Source organism: Etheostoma cragini, chromosome 10, assembly GCF_013103735.1.
Source record: "Etheostoma cragini isolate CJK2018 chromosome 10, CSU_Ecrag_1.0, whole genome shotgun sequence".
Lineage (NCBI taxonomy): Eukaryota > Metazoa > Chordata > Actinopteri > Perciformes > Percidae > Etheostoma > Etheostoma cragini.
This window is the reverse complement of record NC_048416.1, coordinates 1480970-1506773: the sequence shown is the minus strand read 5'-3', so window position 1 is coordinate 1506773 and position 25804 is coordinate 1480970. Positions and strand designations below refer to the sequence as shown.

The following is a 25804-nucleotide window of genomic DNA, read 5'->3' as shown; positions in this document are numbered from 1 at the left end:
CAAAAACTCTTTATCAACAAAATACATGAACACGCTCAGATATGAACACACTGAGCAATTCAAATTGTTTCTTCAGAGAAAGAGAGAAGTCGCAACTGCTACACACAAGCTTTGCAAAATATGAAGAGCACATGGTGCCGCTTACGAGTTTATCGGTTTAGCTCAGGACTCGGACATGTTGGGATGTCATAGAGCTGATAGGACCACCTTGATAGTGACCTCAGCCTTATCAGACGGTGGTAGAGGGTGATTGAATGCATTCAGATGTCTTTGGTAGCCCAGCAGGATAACAGCTGGGTGAGGCCCTTTAGATGCTGTCAGCAGTAAGCCCGGGGCCTCTGATGGGTCCGTGCAAGCAGCAGGGTAGCAGTTTATCTCTTGACAGCAAGCAAATTATATGTGCGTGCATGTGTGTGTGCGTGTTTGTGCGTGAGTTCATGTCAGTTTGTATTTGCGGATGTGTGCTCTCATATGTGCGCCTGTTCAAAGACAGTGTGAGACTGTCTATGGTGAAGGGATGGAAACGGAAAGCCTCTGAAGAGAGTAATCATCTGTTAACAGCAAGACATGATTGAAAATATGCAAAGTACAACCCACGAAATACGGATGGTTACAACCCATTGGCTTTTGGCATGGGAGACTCACTTCCCTCCATTTTCAATAGAAAAACAGATTTTTATGAGCAGAATTAAATGATAAAATCACATCCTCTGACACTTACAACGGAAGCACGGTCTAATTGTCAAAAGGACATTGACTTATTTGTTTGGTCCTTTCCTTTTTCCATTTATTACATTTCAGGTGCCCTTCCATGATACACCATCCAGTAAAAACCTTTAGCGGCTGTATTTTGAAAGGATTTGAAATGTTTTTCTCAGGCCGGTTCCTTCTGAAATTAAGGTGGAGATTTTTGCAAAGAACGAGTCTCCCCATGAATACAAACACCCCGCTCCCAATACACACACACTTATGTTTCTATTGTGACATTATGGCCATTATTTCCTTAATATTGTCCATTTACACAAACATCATTATCATACTTTCTTATTTTTCAAGGAGAGTCAACACAGCCCTTCCTAGATATTAAAATTCCATCTGAAATAAATATTGTAGACACATTCGTGTTGATGCAAAAACAATGGAGGAGACAGTGAAGAGCGAAAATGTTCCTCTCAAGCTCTGCTTATAAAATCACTGGCCAGCAGGGACACACAGGCAGATTTAATCAAGCAATATCAAGACACACTGACATACTCAAAGCTTTTAAAATGTTCTCATTATGCGCCTGAATCAGGCCAAGTATGATAGGATCTGATAAGACGTTTAAGAACAGTTACATGTTGTTTTTAGTACTGTAATCCTATTAGACATAATCTAATACTTTCACAATACTTAATCCTTCAGTAACATAATGTATGTGTGTGTGTGTGCGTGTGTGTGTGTGCGTGTGCGTGTGTGTGTGATGACCCACCTGAGAAGCAGTCACAGTTGGGGTCTATCTTACAGTCACAGTCCGTGGGGGCTCCAGAGATAACAGAAATTTCCCCGTTGGTTGACACCTGTGAAGTGTTCAAAAAATAAAAAATAACGTCACACAAAATAAAAACGGGAGATTATTGTCAAAAGACGACAATGTTTAACAGCTTTTGTTACGTGTAATCTCTCTGACAAACAAGCTAATGATGGTATTTCATAAAAACCTGAGCTGGAAATACAGATTAATAACATTATAATGCTTTTTGTCTCTGTGCTTGTCTGCCGGTGCTTCAACCAAACAATTTAAGATGATATCTCAGGTGCTTATTTGATTTTGTATTTTTATAGAAACTTCAGTTAGTGAGAACATTCCCTGTGACCTAAACAGGGTTTGTTGATAGATTGATGAATCTTTAAAAACTGAAATCTAGCTCTCCAAACAATATAAACTTTTATCTTGTTTCGTAAGTGGTCCATGGAGAGCAGGCTAAAGTATTGGGCACAGTTGCTTTCTTGCGGCGCGCTAGATGAGAATACACTCAGGTTTGTATTGTACCTCTTAAGCTCAGCAATTAACACATTCAATCTTCAAAAACAGTGTACATAACAAGTTGTTACTTGTTAATTAGAGAACTTCAGAGGCGCTGGTAGGCAGATCGTGTCACCATTACTGACAGGGCCAGACTAGCTGTTTTCTGATGCTTCCAGTCTTTGTGCTAAGCTAGGCTATGCTAACAGCTGCTGGCCGTAGCCTTATATCCTGTCTGACCCGGTACCAGGTTCACCCTCGTAGTGCATTTACAAAGAGTTGTGGTGGAAGACGGCCTATTTATAGAAGATATGAATGTTAAACTGTTACAATATACATTAGGTCTTCAGATTTAGGAATCTGTAAATAAACTGTATGTTCACCACACTATGGCTTATTATAAAGTAATTTTACAATAAAGTTGTACAAATGTAAACTTCGTAAAGATAAGAGCAAGTTTTGTTCAAAAGTATTTGGGATACTTTTCTCGTCACCCTACAATCATGTAGCTGTGCACTACATCACCTCAATACAATTTGCACTTCATTCAAACATTAGCAGTACTGATCTTCTCATCTAACATTCAGCAAGAGAGCCAACAAGTATTTCTTCCAAAATTTTGAAGTATTCCTGTAAAATTTGATATCTCAGTCTGTGTTTATCAAGCATCTCAGAGTAGAAAATCTCCAACTGGCCAACACATTCTACACATTTAGTCCTTATGTTATCCGTGGTAAAGGAGTAAAAGCATTTCTTCGACTTGTTCTTGGATAAATACTCATATGATAAACCCTCCAGGATTTAGGAGACCTGCAGAGTCATAACAGCAGCTCCCAGTCCCCAGCAGGACATTCAGGGGTGGCGAAATACAGAAAGAAGAGCTTTTGATTTAAAACGATCAACTTCTTCAGATAAATTGTCACGAATTGTTGTGACTTGCACGTGATAAAAACCCTCCTCCAACTTCCAGGTATTTTTGCTTGAACTTTGCAGAAAACAAGTTATTGCAATTTGCACTTAACTGAAAACAAACAAACATAGCCACAACAGATCAAATTTAAGATGCAATGATTGGGATTGTAATGCACCTCAATGCTTCAATATCACGCATAGTCAATAACTTAGCTGCCTGTATACATGGTTAAAAATAAAACTCAACACATATTGGTTCTGGATGTGTAGTCCTTGATGTTATGGCCAAATGATGTCTGAATCAGAGCAGACCAACAGCAAAAGTATTGCATACACACTTATTGTGGCCAAGGCACATTCCCTTTTAATAGATTCAATTTAGCACATTCAATATACTGAAAATACTTGCTAAACAGAAGAAGATACGGCTGGTTCAAGCCATTTAAGATGAAATGTAGCAGTTCATTTGTGTGTCATTTCTTATCAGTTTAAAATATATTGTCAATTTGTACCTGTGTGCAGCTAGTATGTCTTAAAGTGACAACATTTTCTGCATTTTATTTTATTTTCCCAAATCCCACTGTGTCTGTATCAGCCATGCTCTTGTTTCAGCAACGCGGACTAAAATCTGAAACAAATCATCATTCATTTTATTTCACAAAACGGTTTCCTTTACTTTCAAAGGAGAACTTCTATTTGCTGCTGTAAGTGTGTGTAAGAACCTTCATAGCTCTCACATCCTACTCTGAAGATTTTTGAACTTCTAGTTTGACTTTCTGTGTGAATGTTACTGAGATGCATGATGATTAATATGGGCCCAGAAATACCAAACATCAAATGAGAGTCATAAATACAATTAAAGAAACATCAAAAGACTTCATTGCCCTATCTAACATGGCTGCATCAAAAAGGCATTTTATGTTCCTGTCCGCCTCCACTTGGACTCAGTGTGGTGCTGCAGACCACAAAGGGACCAGTGATTGAGTCCAGCAGGCAATATCTTTGTGATGTTGGTGCCCGAATGCTGGGGGGCTGTGATAGCATGCTGCTAGCTAATGGAGCAAATGGATAAAAAAATAAAACATTGTTTTTGAAGCCAACATTTTTTTGGGATACATAAGAGTTTTGTAAGTCCACATGTAAGATGCATGATTCTTGACACCTTCTTGCTGCACAGCAGCTGTGACCACAGCAAACAACCTGACCACAGTTATGTGAGAGTACATTATTGTCACAATGCCAGATGGATGGCTGGTGTCGGTTGCAACAGAGATGTCTTTTCCTGTTTGTCAGTTTTGCTAGAGATGTGAAAGACATTTTGCAGGGGTCGTCCCTCTGTGATCACGCATAAAGTGATGTCCAAAATCTAATAAGACGGATACAGCATGTAAACACATACAATTTATAGAGCGGAAACACATTTAACAATAAAAGCAATACAAAAAACACAATTTAATTAGAAAACAAATAAAACCAAAAGCATGCAACACACTTATAAAACCCCAGCCTATATAGTTGGGGTTTAAAAAACAAAAACGTGGTACGGACTCAGCTGACCTGACGGTGAGCCTATTCCATAGTGTTGGAGCTAAAATGGTAAAAACACGGTCACCCTTTGTTTTGAGCCTGTTCCGTGGGATAGTAAAGAGCAATTGGTCAGATTATGTGAGAGCATTAGTAGAATTAGGTTATGCAAGTTTCGAAATATACAGTAAGAGGGTGCCATGCCATGGAGGGCTTTGAATGCAATCAGGAGGATCCAGAACAGGAAGCCAGAATGGGGGTAATATGCGCTCTTTGTTCAGTGTTTGTCAAAAGCCTGACTGCAGCATTCTGAAACAATTGATGTTGAGCAATTGCAGACAAGAAAATAAGGAGTTCAGAGATAAGAGCATGGATTATTTGTTACGATGCTCTTAGGCAAAGCTGAACCGATTTTTATGAGTTGCAAAAAAACTGAACCAATTCCTGATGGTCAACACTCAGATTTTGATCTAACACAACATCCAGATATCTAGGAGATGGTTTTATATTCCCAGCTAAATAATGTTAATAACTAGACATATAGCAGTATATTAGTACTTTAGATAAGCACATCTTCTGTAACACATGGGTAATAACACTTTAACATGAGAAAGTAGTGGTTTTAAGGGAGTCTTATGCAAAAGCTTTTTGTAAAAATGTCTGTGATCAGCTCAGTTGATAGCAGTGACAATAAATCCATTATTGGTAGCTGCCCTGCAAAGCCCGACCAGAGCATCTCTAAACCAAAAATAGGCTGAAAAGTAAGACAGAGTGACCTGTTGGATGCGATTGATGCGCCTCTCATCAGTCTCCGCAATGTACAGCGTGCCCAGGTGGGACAGGGCGATGGCTTTGGCAGCCTCCAGGGTGGCGCGCACTGCTGCCCATCGCACCAGGTGGTGGTCAATACCTGGAACCTGGCAGTGGATGGGGCGGCCCGCCACAATACGCACCTGAAGATTTTCTGATACCTGATAGGAAAAAACAACCCCCAAAAAACACTATCATATAAAGGCTATGTGAAAGAGAGACAGAAAGTAACTTATTGCAACTGCTTCGAGTAATTATTGTTGGTCAATGGCATCAGCTACTGGCAGTATATCTTTGTTGATTGGTGCATCAAACAAGCCTGATTCAACAACTCAAAATACATTCATTTTGACATTTCTCAGGTTATAAGCAAAAAACAACTTCTGCAGAGAGTGCATGTAATTCTCTTCTTTATCAAGGTGCTATTTTCCTTTCTTTTATGTTAGCAGCCTTGCTCGCTCTAAATGCACCCTAAGTGACAGGCCTGCAAATTGTGAGAAATATTTCATTACTCTTTCTTCCTTGGCTTTATATGGTTCCATAGTCTCAGGAAACAGGTTTAGAATTCACCCACTGCCAAACGTGCTTTGTGTGTTTAGGACCGTTTCTCTACCTGTAGGACAATGTTGTTGTCCAGGATGTAGAGAGAGTTGTCCAAAGGGTTAATGGCCAGGTCTGTTGGCCACTCCAGACGCACCTGTGGAATGACACACACACAGACAAACACAAAGCATATATACAGTAACTGTATATCTAGCAAAAAATGAGAATGGAACAAAAAGGAAGCAGTGGTTGCCACTGCCCACAAGAGTCAATTACAGGTGATACAAAAACTATCTCCTTAATAAACCAGCATTAGGCCCCCTGACCCTCTCTGCTCATGTAAAGGTCAACGGCGGGCAGAGAGCCTTCCCCGTGTTTATTCAAGACTCGCCCCGGCACTGTCGCAAATGTCAGCCAATAACCATGATCGCCGCAAGCTCAAATAGCACACCCTGCCCGCTAACACTGTGGGGGTCAAAGACAGACAAACACACACACACACACACACACACACACACACACACACACACACACACACACAAACTGTGAGCTATGGAGACAAAGCGCTGCGTCTGAGGGATCAGTGAGGTGATTGATGACTCTGAGGATGGATTGGTAAATAAATGGATCATGTTAAATTGCCACTGACATGTCCAATTATAGGCACTGTCAAATGAGAGAGAAGAGGGTTCACTCTGAAATCCCATTTTAAGAGGTAGAGAGATTCATCAAGCAGTCCTCAGCCAAAGAGGACACACATGATATTGAACTTTGCCATCCCTTTCACAAGTTGAGCTACAGACAGAGCTGGGCCTGGTCATTGTATACTGCATATGTATATATGGTACATATATATTCCTTGTGGTTGTTTTTGATATGTGTACTATGGAGGTTCACGTTTTTTACTGGTGCAGCATCTGTGTGGGCAAGCACTAAAAATACTTCCCAATATCTCATTTCAACAGCAAACATGAAGTTAACCGGCATGGGGGATGACTTTGTTAGCTGTCGATTAGTATTATCTGGGATCTGGATCTATATTACTCAGGGGTTATGTCCAGAGGGCTCTGGTTCCGAGGAAATGGACAGTCTGGTTATTTGCCATCACCACAACTGGAGCCATGAAAGAGAGACTAGCCGCCCTTTGCACAGGAGTTGGCCGGAGCTGCCGATGACTTAGCATGTGTTGAAATAAAACAAGAGAAAAGGATTTAGAAAAGACTTAGTGGGAATGTTTAGCCTGGATGCCAGGAGAACTTAGCCCCGCCCACAAAATCCGAGCTTGGGAAGTTTGTCAGCAACTATGCTCAAACTAGAGCTGTTCGGACCAATCAAATTGTCAGGGCGGGCTTTATACAATGATTGACAGATGATCAAAAGTAACAGAATCAAACACGTCGCCCTGCACTGCGCAGGCCTGTGACTGTTCTCCAGAGGTCCTGTAGCTGTAATAATGGATATAGCTAATGGATGTAATTCACCATGTGTTATATTACACCCATGGTATTATCTTATGATACATCCAAAAACACTTGAGGCGAACAAGGCAATGCAGAAACCGAATCTTAATTCTATTTCATCAGCGCTGTCTAGTTTTATAGTTTGATCGCAATTCTCTCATTGACACAGCGCTACGGTTAGGATATACTGACAGTTTCAGCAAATATGACAAAACCTTATTTTATAAAACGTACCCACTGAAGCAAATGTTGAATGTAGTAAAGTGATAGATGGCAACATGTGATGTAGCCACCACTAATGTGTATAGCTCCACAAATTCCACAAAAAAGATTAAAAATAGGCACAAGCTGCAGCATCATGTTAAATTACATTTCTCTATTCAAACAGTATATTTCAAATTTCAAACTAAAGCCAACACTTGGCTGTTCATTTTGGATACATTACAGCAGTGTCTCGCCGTAGCTATAGAAGTTCCCATCAATATTGATGGCAGATTGGGGTCAGAGCAGTTTAGAAGAACAAACATGGATGGGGGATGAATGTGGCTGGACGGGCTGCAGGGGCCGATAACTAACAAACACAAGGATGGTGAGGTTACATGGGCCCCTTTAAAGGCATGAGAGCACCAGTGGGAACTCACCCTGGTGGGAACATGCATATTCTCACACACATACACAGGCGCTGCCTCCCTATGTGTGGGCAAAGATCCCTCTATAGAGCGAGCAGTTCATCTATTATTCATCTTCTGCTCTAATAGGCCTGATATAAGTCAGCAGTGTGATCTGAGAGCTGGCTGATCAAATCTGTGCAGCAGCTGTCTTTGGTGACACACACACACACACACACACACACACACACACACACACACACACACACCTTTAAGAAGACAGAAAGAGTTTCCATTGAAGAGGACAGGCAATTAAAATTGACATAACAATCACCGACTGTGAAGGAACAACAAACAAATACTTATTTTTGTGTTCTGTAACTCTTTTTTGGTTAATTATTGTAATTAGTGGACACAACAAATAGGCAGAAGTCTTACGTTTGAACAGATTATCTGAACAATGCTCCAATGGTGAGGATGAAGCCTACTTTAGAGCCAGGCTTGTGCCTCTAGCATCTAGCAACATTAGCTTACCTGGCTGATGTCCATGCGTGCATCACAGCTGAGCGGCTGTGTCGACATCAGTCCATTTGAGCCAATCATAGTGGAGAGCAAACCCCTCTCATTAATCTTCTGAATGGTGGTGCCATCAACGAAGTAGACAAGACCTCTTTTATCCACTGCAATACCTGGGCGGGTGAGAGAGAGAGGCAGAATGAGCTTTTGGAGATGACAGAGAGGGAGCGAGTGGGGTTGAGAGCAGCAAAAGAAAAAACGTGAAAGAGAGAGAGTATGAGAGAAGTACGGGAGAGAAGTAAAGTGAAGAGAGGAGAGGGCTTTGGAGAGGCATCCAACTCAGTTAGACATTCAGCTCAGCAAGCGGCTGTCTTATCAAAGGCACTGCACCACAGAAATGTAATTATATTTCCATTCCAGAGCCCACTAAAGGGATTAGAACAATGCAACTGGAGGAAGAAGTTATTTGTCACATTAGATGTGAGCAGGGTGCCGCAGTGAACTTTTGACATTTGCCACTTGCGCTTATGCATTCATATTTTGCGCTAACACATGCGCATTATAAATGTGCCTGTACGCGTAAAAAAGCTCATGTCAATGTCTGCATGTGCGTGGGCGCTTGCCTTGGTCTGCACAGCACACGTGAACACTTGTTTGCGAGTGTGTTTTGCAATGAAGGGTATACACCTGAACTGTGCTTGCAGCGCAGCGCTGCAGTAGACAGTCAGCAGAGAGAAGGAGAGAAGTACGTCCAGGTATTAAAGGTCAGGGCAGACTATGAATCATCTGTTATGGATGAGAAGTGACCTTCATCCCCGGTCTCATCTCCATACAGAGATAGAATAGCCCTTTGACTCAACTCCTCAGCAATAATCTTCCACAACTCAACCCTCACCTCTCATACCGTATGCCGCCAATTCTCCTTGATTGCTTTCACTTGGCATCTGCGACAATAAGCCATATTTCAGTATTTCTCCCTGCCATCTCCAATGCATGGGGCTGGCTGTTGTGCCATTTAAAAATACATTATGTTTATGGTTTATCATTAAGTCGTGCCAGTTTTATCCCTTTATTTCAAGCATGCCTCAAAGGATAATGGAGACAAAGACTACATATATATAACCACAGTCAATCATAAAACTAAATGCTGCAACACAGGAAACCACAAATACAGTCACACATGGAAGGAAGTAGCATGGATGGATTCAAATAGGGCTCCAACTAACAATTATTTTCATTACTGATTGATCTGTCAATCATTAATGGTATCATTCCTTAATTGTTTTATTTCATCACTTTGTGGGCAGCAGAAAGAAATCTGAAAACACAAAATAAAAATTTTCACCATATTAAATGATATGGCAAATGTGTTAGAAAACAGTTGCCTAGTGACACATGATAATGTTGCAGAGATAGAGTCATATTTCTATAAAGCAGAGAAGCTGGACCAGTGAATGTTTAATATTTTCTTTACTACTTGACTTGAACTTATTGCTTATCAAAATTGCTATTGATTATGTTTCTGTCAATCAACTGAGCGATTTCAGCTCTAGATATAATGGGCTTATTGGCCCATTAAGCTGTCATTCCTGCAGCAGCCCCCAGAGAATAAAACTTCTTAAAAAGAGACTCAAAGTGTGATCTGACCATGCGGAAGAGCCAGCACATCACAATGAAAATGGACAATGGTGTGACACCATCAGTATGCAGGAAGGCTCCAACTACTCCTTTCCTATTCAGTCATCTTGTCCCATTTCCCCCTTTATTTCTATTCTGTTTCTGTCAGTTTTTCTCCTTTCAAACTCTGTCAAACTGGATTATGTGGGGATGTGCTGGTGCTCACTTTCTGAGCCTCAGATAAAAAACACTTCTGCCCTTTTCCCCAGGCAGCACTAAGGTCTCATCCTCCTTGACATACAATAGCTTTCTTTACACGTGGTTTCATTCAACATGTGCAAACGCACACAAAAACATGCAGACGCACGCATGCAAACACCGCACACCGCAACTAGATTACCAAATTTCCTCAAACCGGTGCAACCCTGGGCCGACCCTGCGAGTCATAAATTGTGCAGGTGGAGTGGAGGTGCAGAGGGGGAGGGCCAGGGTCACTGTGTTTCCTCCAGAGGCCAGAAGGTGAACTGCAGAGCTCTCCCTTCTGGCCCCTTCATCATCCCTCTGACACAGACAGATTACACCACCCACACAGTCCCCCAAACACCTTCCCCTCTCCTCCTCTAGCTTTCCCTCGCTCTCAATCCTCCCTAACTTGATCTTCTTCTGCTCTCTTTTTGCTCTCCCTCCCCTTCACTTGTTTTATCTTGTTGTCCTTTGCTTTGTTTCCATTGTGTCGCTACCTCCATTTTGCCCTGTATGTTATAAGTTCTAATCAAATTAGTGCTCTCTGACCCTTCAATAATGTGTGCGCTCCGTTTCATTTTTTTTCTTCCTTCCCTTCGGTCCCTCTCTGCTTTTTCCATTTCTCCTCCTGTCACCTGGCATTAAGCAGGAGGGACGTCTCAACCCACAGCACTGTCTCAGCCTAAGATCTGAATGTACATTCTCCCAGCTCTAACGCCATCCTTGGATCCTTCCCTCTTTACTTTCACTTTTTCACCCATTTTTCCTCCTAGCACCCTAAACCTGTCCCTGATCTTAGAGCTCATAAATCCTGCACAAGGACATGACGAGGCAGCCAGGACTCTCTCTCAATACTGATTTCTGTTCTCTCCTTCTCTGTCTCTGGATAGTACTCTTTATTGTTGTCTCCTTTGGTTCTATTGACTTCCATCCTAAATCCCCTCCATTATTACTCTCTTGCCTTTGTTTTGTGCTTTTCTGAAACCCTCGGTATGCATCCTCTGGATCTGCATGTCTTATGTTTGCACACGCAGCTTCTTAATAGCTGCCAAATCTATCATAAACAATAAATACAGGACCGGGCTGACTTATTCATCCTCACACGAGCACAATGAAGAGCCTTTGCTATTATTGCTTAGGATGGGCGAAAGGTTTTACGCCAGTTTATGTGTTGTTTAAGAGTATTTGTTTATTGAAAAGGTAGCGGATTAGTCCACATTCTCTTTGTCAGGGACTGGATTTCCTGCTGTTGTGGGTAAAGCTGTGTGTTGCGTTAATGGAATATACAGCCCGTCCGAATAGCCGATGGCATACTCACAAGACATCAAAAGATTTACAGTGTATTCCTGGATTGACCTGGCACTGTTTAGAAGCTGGCAGACAAACCGGTGAATACATAATTGAGATAACTCAATTTCAACTCCAGAGGGAGATGGACATTTGGCTAAAGTTGAGACTGGATTTTATCACCAAAGAAAAGTGGAGATAGACGGCGTTGGATTGACCTTGGAAAAGCCGAGGGAGGGGAGAGGAGTGAAAGAGAGCGTGATAAAGTGATGCTATTCACATTCATCTCAGATTTAGGGGGACAAAATGCAGCCGAAGAGAAAAAGACAGACAGCACCAAAAGAGGTGTGAAAGAGGTGGGAAGTGGTGATGAGACAAAGGGACATGATGAGAAATTGCTTCAATTAACCATTACAGGCCAATCACTCTCAATCAAAGCACCTCTTTGTTCTCAGTTCTTGTCAAAAGAATAACAGTTATAAGGGGCCCCCTGTGGCACCGCAATACAATCCAATCTGATTAATGCCTTGGAGAGGGGTCTAAGAGAGCATCAGCTTGATTACAGCTACTTGACGAGAAGGAGCCACCAGGGACTTTTCGTACAGAGTGCAAAGCAGAGGTGAGAGAATTTGTAAAGTGAGAAACGAGATGAGGTGAGAAAGACTAATTTTAAGAAAGGTTGTAGATTATGTCTCTTATTAAGCAATAATATTAGACAGCCTTGTTGACATGCAGTAACTCCAGGATGTGGTGTTGTGTGTTTGTGTGTGTGTGTGTGTGTGTGTGTGTGTGTGCGCGTACCTATGTGTGTGTGTGTGTGTGTGTGTGTGTTGCATACTGACTGCTAACACCTGAGCCCTCAAGAGTGCAGGAAGTCAGCCTTCTGCTGTTGTTCAAGTTTCCCTTCTACAGTAATTTCCCCCTTCAAATGTTGACAGCGAAGCTGCCAAAGGAGCAGCCTCTATGGATCAAAGCGAGAGGAATTGTAAAATTGTATAGAAAACAAACACATCAGTGTTTGTCTGCTGGCAAAACAACCACCTAAGTGCAAAATAGGCAAGGAGTCTTATTTAGAGGATCTATTTATGGAGGAGAAAATATCAGGTGTGCATGTAAATTGATGTCGTTTATGCCGTGTATGTGCATGATGAGATTGCCAGCAGCATGAGGAGTAAGTCATTTAATCTGCCCTCAAATATCCCCAGGCTCCGTGGGTGTTAATGATATGGACTGACATATTATTACAGTATCTAAGGGATGCTAGCTGTAGCTGTTCATAGCCCAAGGCACCTCTGTACAAAGTAACTGTGACTGACAACTGAATGTAGATAGATGGACAGTTTCACCTACACAACTGGCCCCAGTGAGGGACTCTGGCCATAAATAAAGTCAACCAAATTAGCTGGGGACAGCCTGGAGGGTTCACTAACTGCTACAGTCCAATTGTAGGTGAAGTTGAAGAACACACACTGTTTCAAAGACTCTATAGCTGTTTATGTGGCTTACTGTTTCCATTCATCACTGCATCATGAGAACGCACAATGCTGTTTGTATGTCAATGTGTGAATGTGTCCGCATGTCCCTGTGAGCAGGCCCGTGTGGGTGTGTGTACGTGCGGTAAAGTAGAAAGGCGTAAAGATAAGGCACGGCAGTTAATCACATTGTGCCCATATGCAAATATAGAGCGGATAAATCTGTGTCTGCAGATGAGAAACTCACACTCCCCCCCACACATGCACACAGACAACTTTCTGAGTGTATTTCACTGTGAGATGTCCCTGTGAACCATACAGATTTTGTGTGTGCACGTGTTTGACTGCAGGGCTGTGCACGTTTGGGTGAGTTGATTCAAACATGTGTTTCTCACAGTGTGTATGATGATAGGTTACGCTGCCATCATTCGCTCACTGGGATTCTGTACACACTGCATCACACACGGCTCGGTGATCTCTCAGCACTATAGCACAAGTGCTGTTTCCAATGGCTCTTATTTTTTCCCAATCAAACACTTATCATCAATCAGTACAAGATAGCACCATGAACAAGGACGGGTGTGTATTTCTGGTAGATCTTTGGTAAGCAGTAATAATTCATGCCTCTTGTATTTAATTATTCATTAAAGCCCCACAGAACAGACAGTGGCTTAGTAATTAAGTCTGATTCAGACACTGTGGCTCATCTAATTATCAACCACTATAAGTTTGTTAACATATTAACCCGCATTAATTAATAATTGATAGCTGCCTATTTTTTTGTGGTTGCTGTTCCCGAGTACACATGTAGGGCGAGGCGAAACATTGCGAGCATGCAGAAAACTGGGAAGGAGATTTTGCAATAGTTGCAGGCAAATTTTTGTGTGAATACACTTTTTTTTTTTGGTAAAATTATGCGACTTGGCAGTAATTGCCTTGTTTGATAGCAAAAGAGAGATTCAAAGCAATCACAGAGGCAGCAGACAAACTCAATTATAAAAGCAATTGAAATGCTTTGGACTAGAAAGCTCCATGAAAGGCTGAGGGGTTTGGATCAGTGCAGAGCGTCTGCAGATTATGTCGCACTGTTCAGAACATCAAACAAACACAAGGAGGTCTATCAATAGAGGCTCTTTTACCAAACACACCATCGCAACAACAAGCCAGCGAGGCTCTGCAATGGTTGAAAGAGGAAGTGGGATCAGATGGGGGGAACAAATGTTTTCATGACTAAGAAAAGTGGAAAAGAGGCACTAAACTACTATAGATTGCAAATCTCTACGCACAGCTTCCACCCAAACAAAGTTTCCCTGCATATAGTACAAAGACATCACAGTAACTGAGCCAGAGGCAACTCCAGTACAGTCTTCATCACAGACAGTCAGCTTTGCAGCCATTTTAGATTTTTCTTCCACATTTCCCGAAAGAACCGTGTGAGTGCTTCCTTGGAGGGAGGTCTGGCCACTGGGCTCTTGGAGCGCTGCTGGGGATAATGGTACCCAGGTACAAAGATTTACTGGTTCTGTTTTTCCATCCTCATAACAGCAGCTGCCTAACCCCCCCCCCCCCCCCCCCCTTCATACAGGCTGGTACTATTTGACTGCCAAGCTGAACTGTGCCTGCCACTATCACTCTACTTATTCATCTTTCTGTCTGTGGTTTAAGAATCACAGTAGAAACAACCTGCATGGGTTCACTATCTCTCCCCTAATCAGAGCACTCTCCAACCCCCCCCCAAACCAAGACAAATGCTTCCATCTGAATGTGTGCGTGTGTGTTGGGCATTCACCTCGAGTAAATGCAATTTATTCCTCCACAGTGGCAGAGCTCCACTCCTCCTGTCAGCGTGCCAGGTTCCCAGTGCAGGTTGACAGGCCAGCTGCCAGCGGTGGCCATCTCGCCCAGTTAAAGTGACACGCGTGTCACATTTTCCATGATCGCACTGACGTTGCCAACTCTGACATACCTTTAACAAGGCCCCCATAACTAACTCTATGTCTCTTTACTGGGAGAAACAGATTAGGTCCAGGGACCCAGAGGCTGTCAATCAAAAACAAGCATGCACAAGCACACTGACTTGCTCCGATGTTGGACCTTTGATGCACAGGCTCAGCCTTTGGCCTTGTGCTCGCATCTCCTATTGACTCTAGGGCTTCATTACACACACAGTGAGCTTTAGTAATCTCTCTGAAGCTACCCTACACACTCTGACTATAAACAAGGTAGCTGTCAGTCTGTATAGTGTTCTACTGAATACATTACTTGAAAAGCAGGCGTTTTACAGGTACGGCCTGGTTTTAAGTCAGCATAAATTTGCCTCTACTAAGCCCATAGAGAACATTTTCTTTGGTCTTTTGCAAATCTTGGCAGTTGGCTGACTATTTCCCTTACAAAATATCTATGAGTCCTCTTCTGACCCAAGGTGATTAGGACGCAGACTGTACTCTCTGAGATGCATCCCTGTTTTTCAAAGTAGCCTAAGTTAGTCTTATCCTTTTATCTGGTGGACAGTGAAGTTCCAGCCACATGACATTGCATGGCATTGGGCTCACTGCAATGATCCCCCTAGCACTGCCTTCAGGTCGTCAAGCTATGTTTTATCTTATCACCAAACGTTTGGCTGATTTTTTTGGCTCAAGGTGACTTTTAATTTCTGGCCAGTAACCTAATGAAACAGGTAGAAATAATGAGGTGCCTTTATTTAACCTTATAAAGCAAAATGATTGTGCTCCAAACTATCTGGTCATAATTGATTTAGTGTAAGCAGCAAAAACAGGAATTAAGCCGTTTCTCCACATTGATTTTTCTTATAATTAAAAAAAATGATGAGTACTTTTAAAGTTACTAGTGACAGATTTCAACTAATCCTCAAAGTTCCACCACCAGTTCAAAGTTAAGATCATATTTTCATATTTTGGGCTGTGACACTGGGTGCAACATCGCACAGAGCAACATTATTTCCGGTTCAGAGAGTAGCTGTGCTCTCATGGCCAGCTGTGATTTTCCATCAGGTTTGGCAACTAAAAGTTGAACTTTAGTAAATTCAACTTTTATCACAAATATGAGGAAGTTGTAACAGCAACAATTTTACTGCATGAAATCTTTCATTCATTTCTGAATTCAAAGAGTCATGAAACTGTGCAATAATACTGATACTGATGTTAAAAATACCAAGCATGGCAAAAAATAGAGTTACCAAATTAGATATTTATAATGTGACAGTGTAGTCTGTAGCATCCTAGGAATGCACTTTGTTGTTAGTCAACCTGGCATTCAGTAACGTTGCTCATTAACTACACCAATCACATCGGTGTATCTGATAGAGGCGGGCTAGAGGAGAGCTGCACCAATCACATCAGTGTATCTGACATAGGAGGGGCTAGAGGAGAGCATTTTTTATATGCACCCTCGAGTTGGGCCATTTTCATTACTCTGTTGTGTATGTCCTCCTTTTGCTACTGTCGCCAGATCGAAAAATACTTTTTTTTAAAGCAATGATAATCTTATTTTGTCATTTGGGTATGTGAACTGTATTCCCCATTCAACAATTTTCAATCTTTAAACTGTTTGGCTGTGACTTTAAGTTGACCTCGTATAAAACTGGGTGAATGGTTGGCCTTTCAGTAAGGAAATGCAGACACATATCCCAAATTCCAATGTTTTACAACAGTATATTTTATTTCATGCTAAAAAAGGGAAACTATATAACAGACATATGAGTCATTTGAGAACTTCAAAAAACCTACATATAGTAGGCATGTGGTACTATGTGTGGAGCATTAGACATTTATTCAGTCTTATAGTTCACATTACACATTCAAGATCATGCATGGATGGTCAATGAAAACATTGTCTAAAGCAGAGATCTTGAACCGGGGTCCTCAGAGTTACTGCAGAGGGGCCTCCAAATTATTGTTCATTTTTGAATGTTTTTTCAAATATAAATCCCCACTGATGATAGGCTTACTGGCCTATAGGTGAGGTAGTCACTAAGGTAGCTGTTTAACATCGAAAGATGATTTATAAAATCACGCAGACAATTATGATTTTAATAGCTCAATATTCCATGCAAAAAAGGTATATATAAAGGCTTTAGTTCACCCTACACAACCCAACACAGTAGGCCCAGTTTAATATGCAACTTATGCAGAATGGGGTGCCTGCTCGCCTCTAACAATTAAGGGGTCCTTGACCTTAAAGCGTTAAAAACCCCGGTTTTAACCTGAAAGTACAGTATGTGTTCTTCAACAAAACTTCATGAATCTGTATTCTTCTTCATTGTGTGAAAATGCAACACAGTTGAATAGGCTTATCATTTCCTTATAGTAGTGAGTGAATAGATTTAAAATTCTGGCAGTTCTGTCAGGAACACTTACATCCCATACTGCAGACTGTTTGCATATTTACTGCTGACTTTGTCACAGGCAAATAGGACATTGGCCATATCTCATATCGCAATCCTGTCTCCAATCATGTAAAAATTGCTCACTGGCTGGACAAGTACTCCCTGTACCTGTGTGCAGTGTGCTTTGCTTTATACTTTTTTACTTTGCCCTCTGGATTTGCCGCTGGCAGCTATATTCTCAGCATTAGTTTTGGGAGAAAACAAGTCCCTGGCAAAACTTTTTATTGGGGCTGCTCACTAATGCATGTCTGTTGCACAAACCATTGTCGATCTTCTTATTATCATGGATGCTGCAGTAAGAAAACAAACCTTGGTAGAATTAGCATGACCCAATGGCGTCCCTCTAATTTGCATTATCATAGAGTCTGTTACTGTTTGGCTTGCTGTGTGATTAATTCATGTGTGTATCATTAATGCAGGAATGTCCAGGGGCAAAGACAAAAGCTCGGTCAATGTGAAATGAAACACAGGAGCAGGCTGTAAAAAACTGCTCACACATGCACAGACTCACACACAAACCCAATCTTAAAAATAAAAACACAGTGTGACTTATCTGGTGCCCTTGTTTTGCGAAGTAGTGCTCTGTTTAAACCAACAGAAACAATGATAGTTGACCCTCTGAGACGTAAGGCAGCCACAGGGCCAGTTTAATATGCAGATGAGGTGCGGTGGGACTGCTGCACGCTGCAGGATTTTGATGCACAACGATGAGTTCTCTCGGCCTCTCTCACTTTGTCATTTCATTTACTCGTGTTCTGGCTTTCCCCTCCATTCTCTCTTTTTCTCTATAAATGTCATATTATTTTATTTTATTCTCTGTTGCGCTCCCTTTCTCCTTACACTTTCCTTCTGAGCTCCCTCTTTTTCCATATTAATTTAAAGCGCTCCCTCTCTCCTTTCTATTTTCTGAGACACAACAATCACTCTGCACTAAATGCTGTGGGAGCCAGAGGTAGAATAACAATGGCAAATTTATTCCAAAGTTACCCAGAGCAGCTGCCATAGAGGCAGCACAGCCCTAGGACATCTTCTAACTTCACTGCTGCAGCCAGCAAATACAGTTTGGGAAGTGGAAGATTCCAGAAAAGTGAAATGCAGGCTGCAGTGATTAGAGCTGTGTAATTGCAGGACACTACCACTCATATGAGTCAACTGCTGGAGTAGAAGCAGGGGACTGGTGTTTGCCGAGTTAATGGTTTGAATATGGGCTTGCTGACAGCATGGCATGCTTGATTTACACTGATGAAACAAACTGGGAGACGCTCCTATGCAAACTGTCGTGTTTTCAGCCATTTCTGTAAATAAGACCGGCGTCCAATGTGTCAAGATATTAATTTGCCTAAGCTGCTTATATGTCACCACCAGCCAAGACAGATACTGTACAGCATGAAGCCTGGCTGGTCTGAGGTTGGCGGCGAAGCAGCAATGTGCCACGTAAAGCGTATTAACCCCTGGCTGTGGCTATTTTTTTAGACTCCCTTGCTGTTCAACATGCTAATAACCGCAACCAGTTTAAGCCCCACTGCTTCATTCGGCACCGTGGCCCCGCTATCTCAACTCCAATGGCGCGCCTTGCAGCTGTGAGGCTGAGTGAGTTGAGGGCAAATGGGTTGTATCTGTATGTGTGTGGAATAGAGGGACACAGAGAAAGAGTAGAAAGAAAGCAGAGGAGAGAAAAGAAGAGGGGAAGAGAGAAAGAGAGGCCGATGGGGCAAGAGGGAGAAATGTGGTGGCAGCATGTCAGCTTCTGATAAGGGCATTAGTCTGCCCCCTGTGGGTCGGAGTGAGAGACTGACACACACACAGACACAAACGAACACACACACACACACAAACGAACACACACACACACACACACAGGCACACACACACTTCTCTGTGGATATCAGCTTTGCGGTCTGGGACTAGTCCACAAATCCCCGATAAGACCTGCACATGGCAAACAACAAAAACTAAACTCTCAATTCCTCTTTGAACTCTTCAGTCCAAACATACACATGAAACACAGTATGTCATTTTTTACATACACACAACTATTATTTACCAAATGTGTGTCTGAAAAGAAAAAAAGTACCCCTTCATGTTGGGAACAGAAGGAGTCCTGAGATGCGGGCCAAGGCTGTGCGGGTCCTGCGGGACTGACGCCTCTTTCATGTCAGACATGGGATCCATCCTAAATGGAGCAAGGCCTTTTATTTACCGAGCTAATTGACTGCAGTAGCGCATATGGAGCCAACTCTAAACAATGCCCCAGATCTTGTATTCATAAGTGAGTGTTTGAAGGACACAAGATAATCCCTGCAGTTTACACTATGGAGGGACTATAAACTTGGGCAACAGCAGTGTGCTCAACATTGTTGGAGAAATTAAAATCATGGATTACTATTTCATCAACTGTTTGCCATGTTGTAACCACATTATGTGCCACAGCAGGCCTGCTGAAGCTCTGTCCACACCGGGGCACAGGGATGATTCAGCAGTGAGAAAGACAGAAGGAAAGAAAAAGAGATGGACGGAGGGGAGGAAAACAAGGAAGGCTCTAATTTGGAGTGAAGAGCTCACCAGAGGACACAAGACAAGATCAATGGCGGAGAATCACAGAGCCGTGGCTTCAAAAAAAAGTAACGGACAGATATTTCTCTGTGAAGTCTACAACTCATTACCATTGGTAAGAGGGTGTGGGAGGAGGATGAGTCTGGGCTGTGGCAGATGGATGACAGGGAACCAGGGGGCTCCAGGCAGAAATCTCCAGAGCCTTTATAAGAGCTGGTTAGTCGGAGCACAATGGCCACAGAAGAGTCTGTGAAGTGCAGCGAGTCAAAGAGTATAAAATACCTGACCGTGCGTGAACAGGAGGAGTCTTGGGACAGAATATTCTACTACTGTACAAAGACAGAGATACAGCATGTTCAAAGGTAGAAGGGGGCACGCATAGAATAACAGTCTTCAGATCATCCGTCAGATTGTTACAGGAATTGGCTCCAATCTTGTTTTTCTCTTATCTCCTACCTTTTCTTTTCACCAGCTTTTTCCTCATGCTATTTTTATGCACTCAGGAAGTTAGGGGTAATACAAAACTTCTCACATTTGGAGCTTCTTTGTATTTAGAACCGGTGACATTTGAAGAATGGAGACACTTCTGCGCTACATTTGTTTACTGTGCTCCATATCGACTGGCTGTCTGCCTCCACTGTCAGGCTGCATTGCACGCACAAGCTGAGTGAGAGTGACAGAGGAGGCCATGTAGGACTGTGGGTGTAGCCTGAGTGACAGGCCTGCGGCTAAATCTTCTCTGTGACCCGGGGACTAAGAGGTGGCCAGGTGTGGGGGTGTTGATTGGTTAGTGCAGCGAACTGATTATTACTTCTTCTTGGCTGCGCATGCTTTTTGTGCAAAGGTAGCTCACACATGCCCAATCTAGTCCAATTAAGCCTTCCAAAACTGCAATAAAGGGCATCAGCTATGTAATGGCCTGATTCCAGAGACACTAGGGTGGTGAGAATAAAATATAAAGCAATCTGGCATGTTAACCTCTGTAGTATGACATGATGGAAGACAACAGATGAGACGCCTCACAACGTATCAACAGGCGTTTCAGTACGTTTTATTTCTCCACTGTTCACCTTTGGGTGATAGCTTTGGAAGCAAGATTGATTGCATTCATGGTGCGTTTAATGACACATACTGTAGCAATCACAACACTTTAATCTACAGCATTCCCTTTTGTATGGTTTAATTCTAAGACCAAGTGGTGAACATGTGGTTAAATTATTATTAATAACACATTATTTCACTCCCTAGCCAATCTATGGATGATGAATGATAGATAATATTGTTCCCTCCTCAACATTGTTCTTAATTTTTCCTCTTGTCCTTTTCTCTTATTAATATTCACTGTATAGTTATTAAGATACAAACTAAAGGAAATACATAACTGTATACAAGGACAAATAATCTTAAACTGCATAACTATTCCAAATATGTCTTATAAGAATTTAATAGAAGAATATTCAGAAAAAGGTTGTAGCATACTGTATATAGAGGAACAAGAATGTGTTCTAGTTTAACGGGATACATGAGATCATACAATGTTGTGTAAAGAATATGTACACAATGTACAAATGTATTCCTGTTAATAATGTGCAAACTATGAAAATGTGAAATGATAAACTGGCCACTTTACCGGAAATTTGAGACGGCGTTATAGAAAAAACATACATTCATATATAATATCTCTACATCATCAATGAAAGTGACATATAAATCCAAAACTGTTTTGTGTAGTTAGTTTAATTGGTATGGGAAGTTCCATGCCATAAGATTTACAGCTGAAATAAATTATATGATATTATTTTTTTAACCAGGTGAGTGGATTGAGAACCATTTCTCATTTGCAACAAGGATCTGTCACATTCACGCAGTTCCACATTCCTACCTGGAAGCTGCCTAGTACAACCCCAGTCTGGTCTAACCCACAGAGCAGCTCCACTGGAGCGGTTGGGGTTAAGGACCCTGCTCAAGGGCACATCAGTGGTGGTAATCAAGAAGTGCTGCTCTTTCACTTTACCCACCCAGATTTGATCCTGCTGGTCTGGGGATTTAACCTCCTGGTCTCACGCTCGCTTCCTTAACCTTTAAGCTTTCACTATACACAACACATATGGAATTATGTACTTAACAAAAAAAGTGTGAAATATATAAATATACTTATATTTTAGATTCCTCAAAGTAGCCCCCCTTTGCTTTTTTGATAGCGCTGCAAACCCTTTGTGTTCTATCAATGAGCTTCATGAGGTAGTCACCTGAAATGGGTTTCCCTCCACAGGTGGGCCTGGTCAGTGTTAATTAGTGGAATTTCTTGCTTTATTAATGGAGTTGGGACCATCAGTTGTGTTGTGCAGAAGTCAGGTTGATACACAGCCGACAGCCTATTGGAGGACTTTTTCGAATTCATATTATGGCAAGAACAAATAAGCTAAGGGAAGAGAAACAAGTGGCCATCATTACTTTAAGAAATAAAGGTCAGCTGGTCTGGAAAATTGCAAAAACAATAAATGTGTCCTCAAGTGCAGTTGCAAAAACCATCAAGCGCTACAAAGAGACGGGCTCAAATGAGGACCGCCCCAAGGAAAGGAAGACCAAGAGTCACCTCTGCTGCTGAGGTTAAGTTCCTCTGAGTGACAAGCCTCAGAAATCACAAGTTAACAGCTGCTCAGATTAGAGAGCAGATGAATACCAAACAGAGTTCTAGCAGCAGACACATCTCTAGAACAACTGTTAAGAGAAGACTGTGCGAATCAGGCTTTCATGGTCAAATAGCAGCTAGGAAACCACGGCTAAGGAGAGGCAACAAGCAGAAGAGATTTGTTTGGCCCAAGAAACACAGGGAAGGGACACTAGACCAGTGGAAATCTGGGCTTTGGTCTGATGAGTCCAAGTTTGAGATCTCTGCTTCCAACCGCCGTGTCTTTGTGCGACGTTGAAAAGGTGACGGATGGATTCTACACGCCGGGTTTCCAACGTAAAGCATGGAGGAGGAGGTGTGATGGTGTGGGGGTGCTTTGCAGGTGACACTGTTGAGGATTTATTCAAAACCGAAGGTATACTGTACCAGCATGGCTACCACAGCATATTGCAGCGGCAAGCCATCCCATCCGGTTTGGGTTTAGTTGGACCATCATTTATATTTCTACCGGACAATGACCAATGACCCCAAACACACCTCCAGGCTTTGTAAGGGCTATTTGACCAAGAAGGACAGTGATGGAGTGCTGCACGTCCACATTCACCGGACCTGAACCCAATCGAGATGGTTTGGGGAGAGCTGGACCGCAGAGTGAAGGCAAAGTGCCAACAAGTGCTGAGCATTCTGGGAACTCCTTTAAGACTGTTGGGAAACCATTTCAGGTGATTACCTCTTGAAGCTCATCAAGAGAATGCCAAGAGAGTGCAAAGCAGTAATCAGAGAAAAGGGGGGGGGGGGTACTTTGAAGGAACTAGAATATAAGACATGTTTTCAGTTATTTCAGTTTTTGTTAAGTACATAATTCCATATGTGTTCATTCATAGTTTTGATGCCTTCAGTGAGAATCTACAATGTAAATCGTCATGAAAATATAGGAAACGCATTGAATGAGAAGGTGTAACCAAACTTTTGGCCTGTACTGTATACATTAGTTTCAATGTCCACGGTTGCACTTTGTGTTGACACACCACACTGTGCTACTGCAGACCAGTGCAAAGGTCAAAAAGCCTCCCTAGTTGCAGCTTTACTGTGGGTGGCATTGCCACGATGAAGCCAGAAGTCAGCAGTAGGACTTGTTCTAGCCAACAGGCGGAAAAGAAGAAAGAAAATAAAAATGTAGTGCTGTACAAGACACATTTCTGGAATCCACTCATGTCAGCTAATAACTAAGGGCATAATGATTAACCAATTTAAATCGACACTTTGGGCTTAATGTCTCAAAGAAGTTTAATTTAAACAGCTTGAACTGGGCTAAAGCTAGGAGGCAATCTGAGCTGAATCTGCAGACTTCTCTGTATTAGCAAAGCTTAATATGACAGGCGTATTTGGCTTCAAGTTTAGTGCCATTTTCCACTGTAAGTCAAGGGAAGGCATGCTTACCCTATTAGTCAGACTATTATTGTCATTTTAATAAAAAGATCAAATAATTTCCCTTGTCATATACAAGGGAATGCATTTGGAATGTGTTTCTGTATTTTTATCCCGTTGCCAGCTTTTGTCCATTTGTCACAGTTTTCTTCAAATTGCAAAAACAGCACCCCTCTTGATCGCAATGGTGCAATCGTTGGTCGTTTTGCATGGTAAAGAAGTGTACCCAGCTGCTGAGGCATTTATGGCTTTTAAAGCCAGGGGAAGTTGGCAGGACTGTGTGGGTGTGCACACACTGCTTGACTGACATCTCCCTGACTCTCCCTTTTTGCACCACCTAGTGTGGGACAAATTATACCCTCATCATTCTTAATGACATATAGAGTTTATGGGGACCTCAAATGATTCCCAGCACAGCTCCATCCACCTTCAATCTGATGCCACGTTTGTATCATATTGGATGGATGGTAGTAACAGGAAAGATTCCCGTTTTTAGGACTTGGCTGTATGAGAGAACACAGCACTATATTCATTGAATTTGAATTCATTTGAATGGCAGGCGGCATGTGAGGCATGAGATGTGAGGCATCCATGTTTGTGTGGTTCTCAGACACTTCCGTATATTATAAGTGCCAAGTCGGCTATATCAGAGCTTCCACAAAAAAGTCAAATTGTTGTTACAAAGGTAAAGGTGTGATGGCCGGGAAGTTTGAAGTTAGTGAGTCTGCTGCAATGTGAGTCCTTCACTGTATTCATCATTCATTTAAAAAAAGAAATGCTGATTCAGAGCAGAATGGTACATGGTGATGATGTGCCTTCATCAGGGACCTTTTGTGTCCACCTAGTGACAGGGCCCCAGAAAGCTTCCAGTAGAAACAGGTTTTCTCTGAGCTCAATCGACTCAGTCTGCAGAGCAGCTGTGTTGACCCAGGGGCAGATTCTCTGTCCGCAAGTCGAGAATTTTGTGACACTTCTGACACAAAATGGGATTCCAATACACATCAGAACTTGTTTTCCCAAGCTGAAAAGCTAAAAGCAGGTTTGGAAGTTTTCAAGCAGCTTCCCCAGGAACTCAGCATAGTTCTGAAGGTGATTTCTTTTCCTCTGGCTTGTTCCAAAAGCTTTGGAAAGTTACAGCATGCCCTGTCAAGTTTAACCAGCAACCTTCTCTAAAAAGCACAGACATGAGGTCACTGTGTTGTATTTACCCTCAAGCTTGACATTAAAGTCATTGAGGTAGGATTTTACAGCCATCAAAAATACAAGAGCTTTTATTTTCTCTTCATTTTGCATGAAACAAATTTTGCTCTGACAGAAAGGTTTGAAACTCCCCAAAAATGCTCTAGTACTCGACCTTTGCCGAGCAACCTGACATTGTTGTGGAGGACCAAATCTTCAAAGGTTGCACCGACCTCTGTCAGAAATGTTTCTCATCACAGATGTTATGACTTCAGAGTAGATTTCACTCAGGCTAGCACACAGAAACAGGCTGGCGTATGCAGGGATATGTCAGACCAGGGTGGAGAGTTTCTAATACCCTCTCTTTCCATGTCATGGAAGGTGCTCCATCAATGCTGGCAAGTGAGAATGAATTGTTCCTTTTATTGCCATCACAAAGTTGCTGGAGCAAATCTTCAGCAAGAATCTCCTTTCATCGTTGGTGCAGAGAGTCCTGAGAGCGGTATATGATTTATTTTCTCCTTCATTTCATCTTGTTGCTTTTCTTCATGCATAGCCTCAATCGTGCCACTCATACACATCTTTTATTAGCTCCGTGTCCGAAAAAAGG

The 25804-nt window shown here is 42.1% G+C and overlaps 1 protein-coding gene across 1 annotated transcript in view; it reads right to left on the bottom strand.

Moving 5' to 3' along the window:
* tenm1 (teneurin transmembrane protein 1) overlaps positions 1-25804 on the bottom strand; it is a 168468-nt gene that overhangs the window by 15178 nt on the left and 127486 nt on the right. The window contains exons 23-26 of the mRNA XM_034883010.1: positions 8397-8551; positions 5865-5948; positions 5218-5412; positions 1472-1559 (exon numbers count right to left, since the gene is read on the bottom strand). Of these exons, the coding sequence (XP_034738901.1) occupies positions 1472-1559; positions 5218-5412; positions 5865-5948; positions 8397-8551 (522 nt within the window). The remainder of the gene's footprint in view (positions 1-1471; positions 1560-5217; positions 5413-5864; positions 5949-8396; positions 8552-25804) is intronic.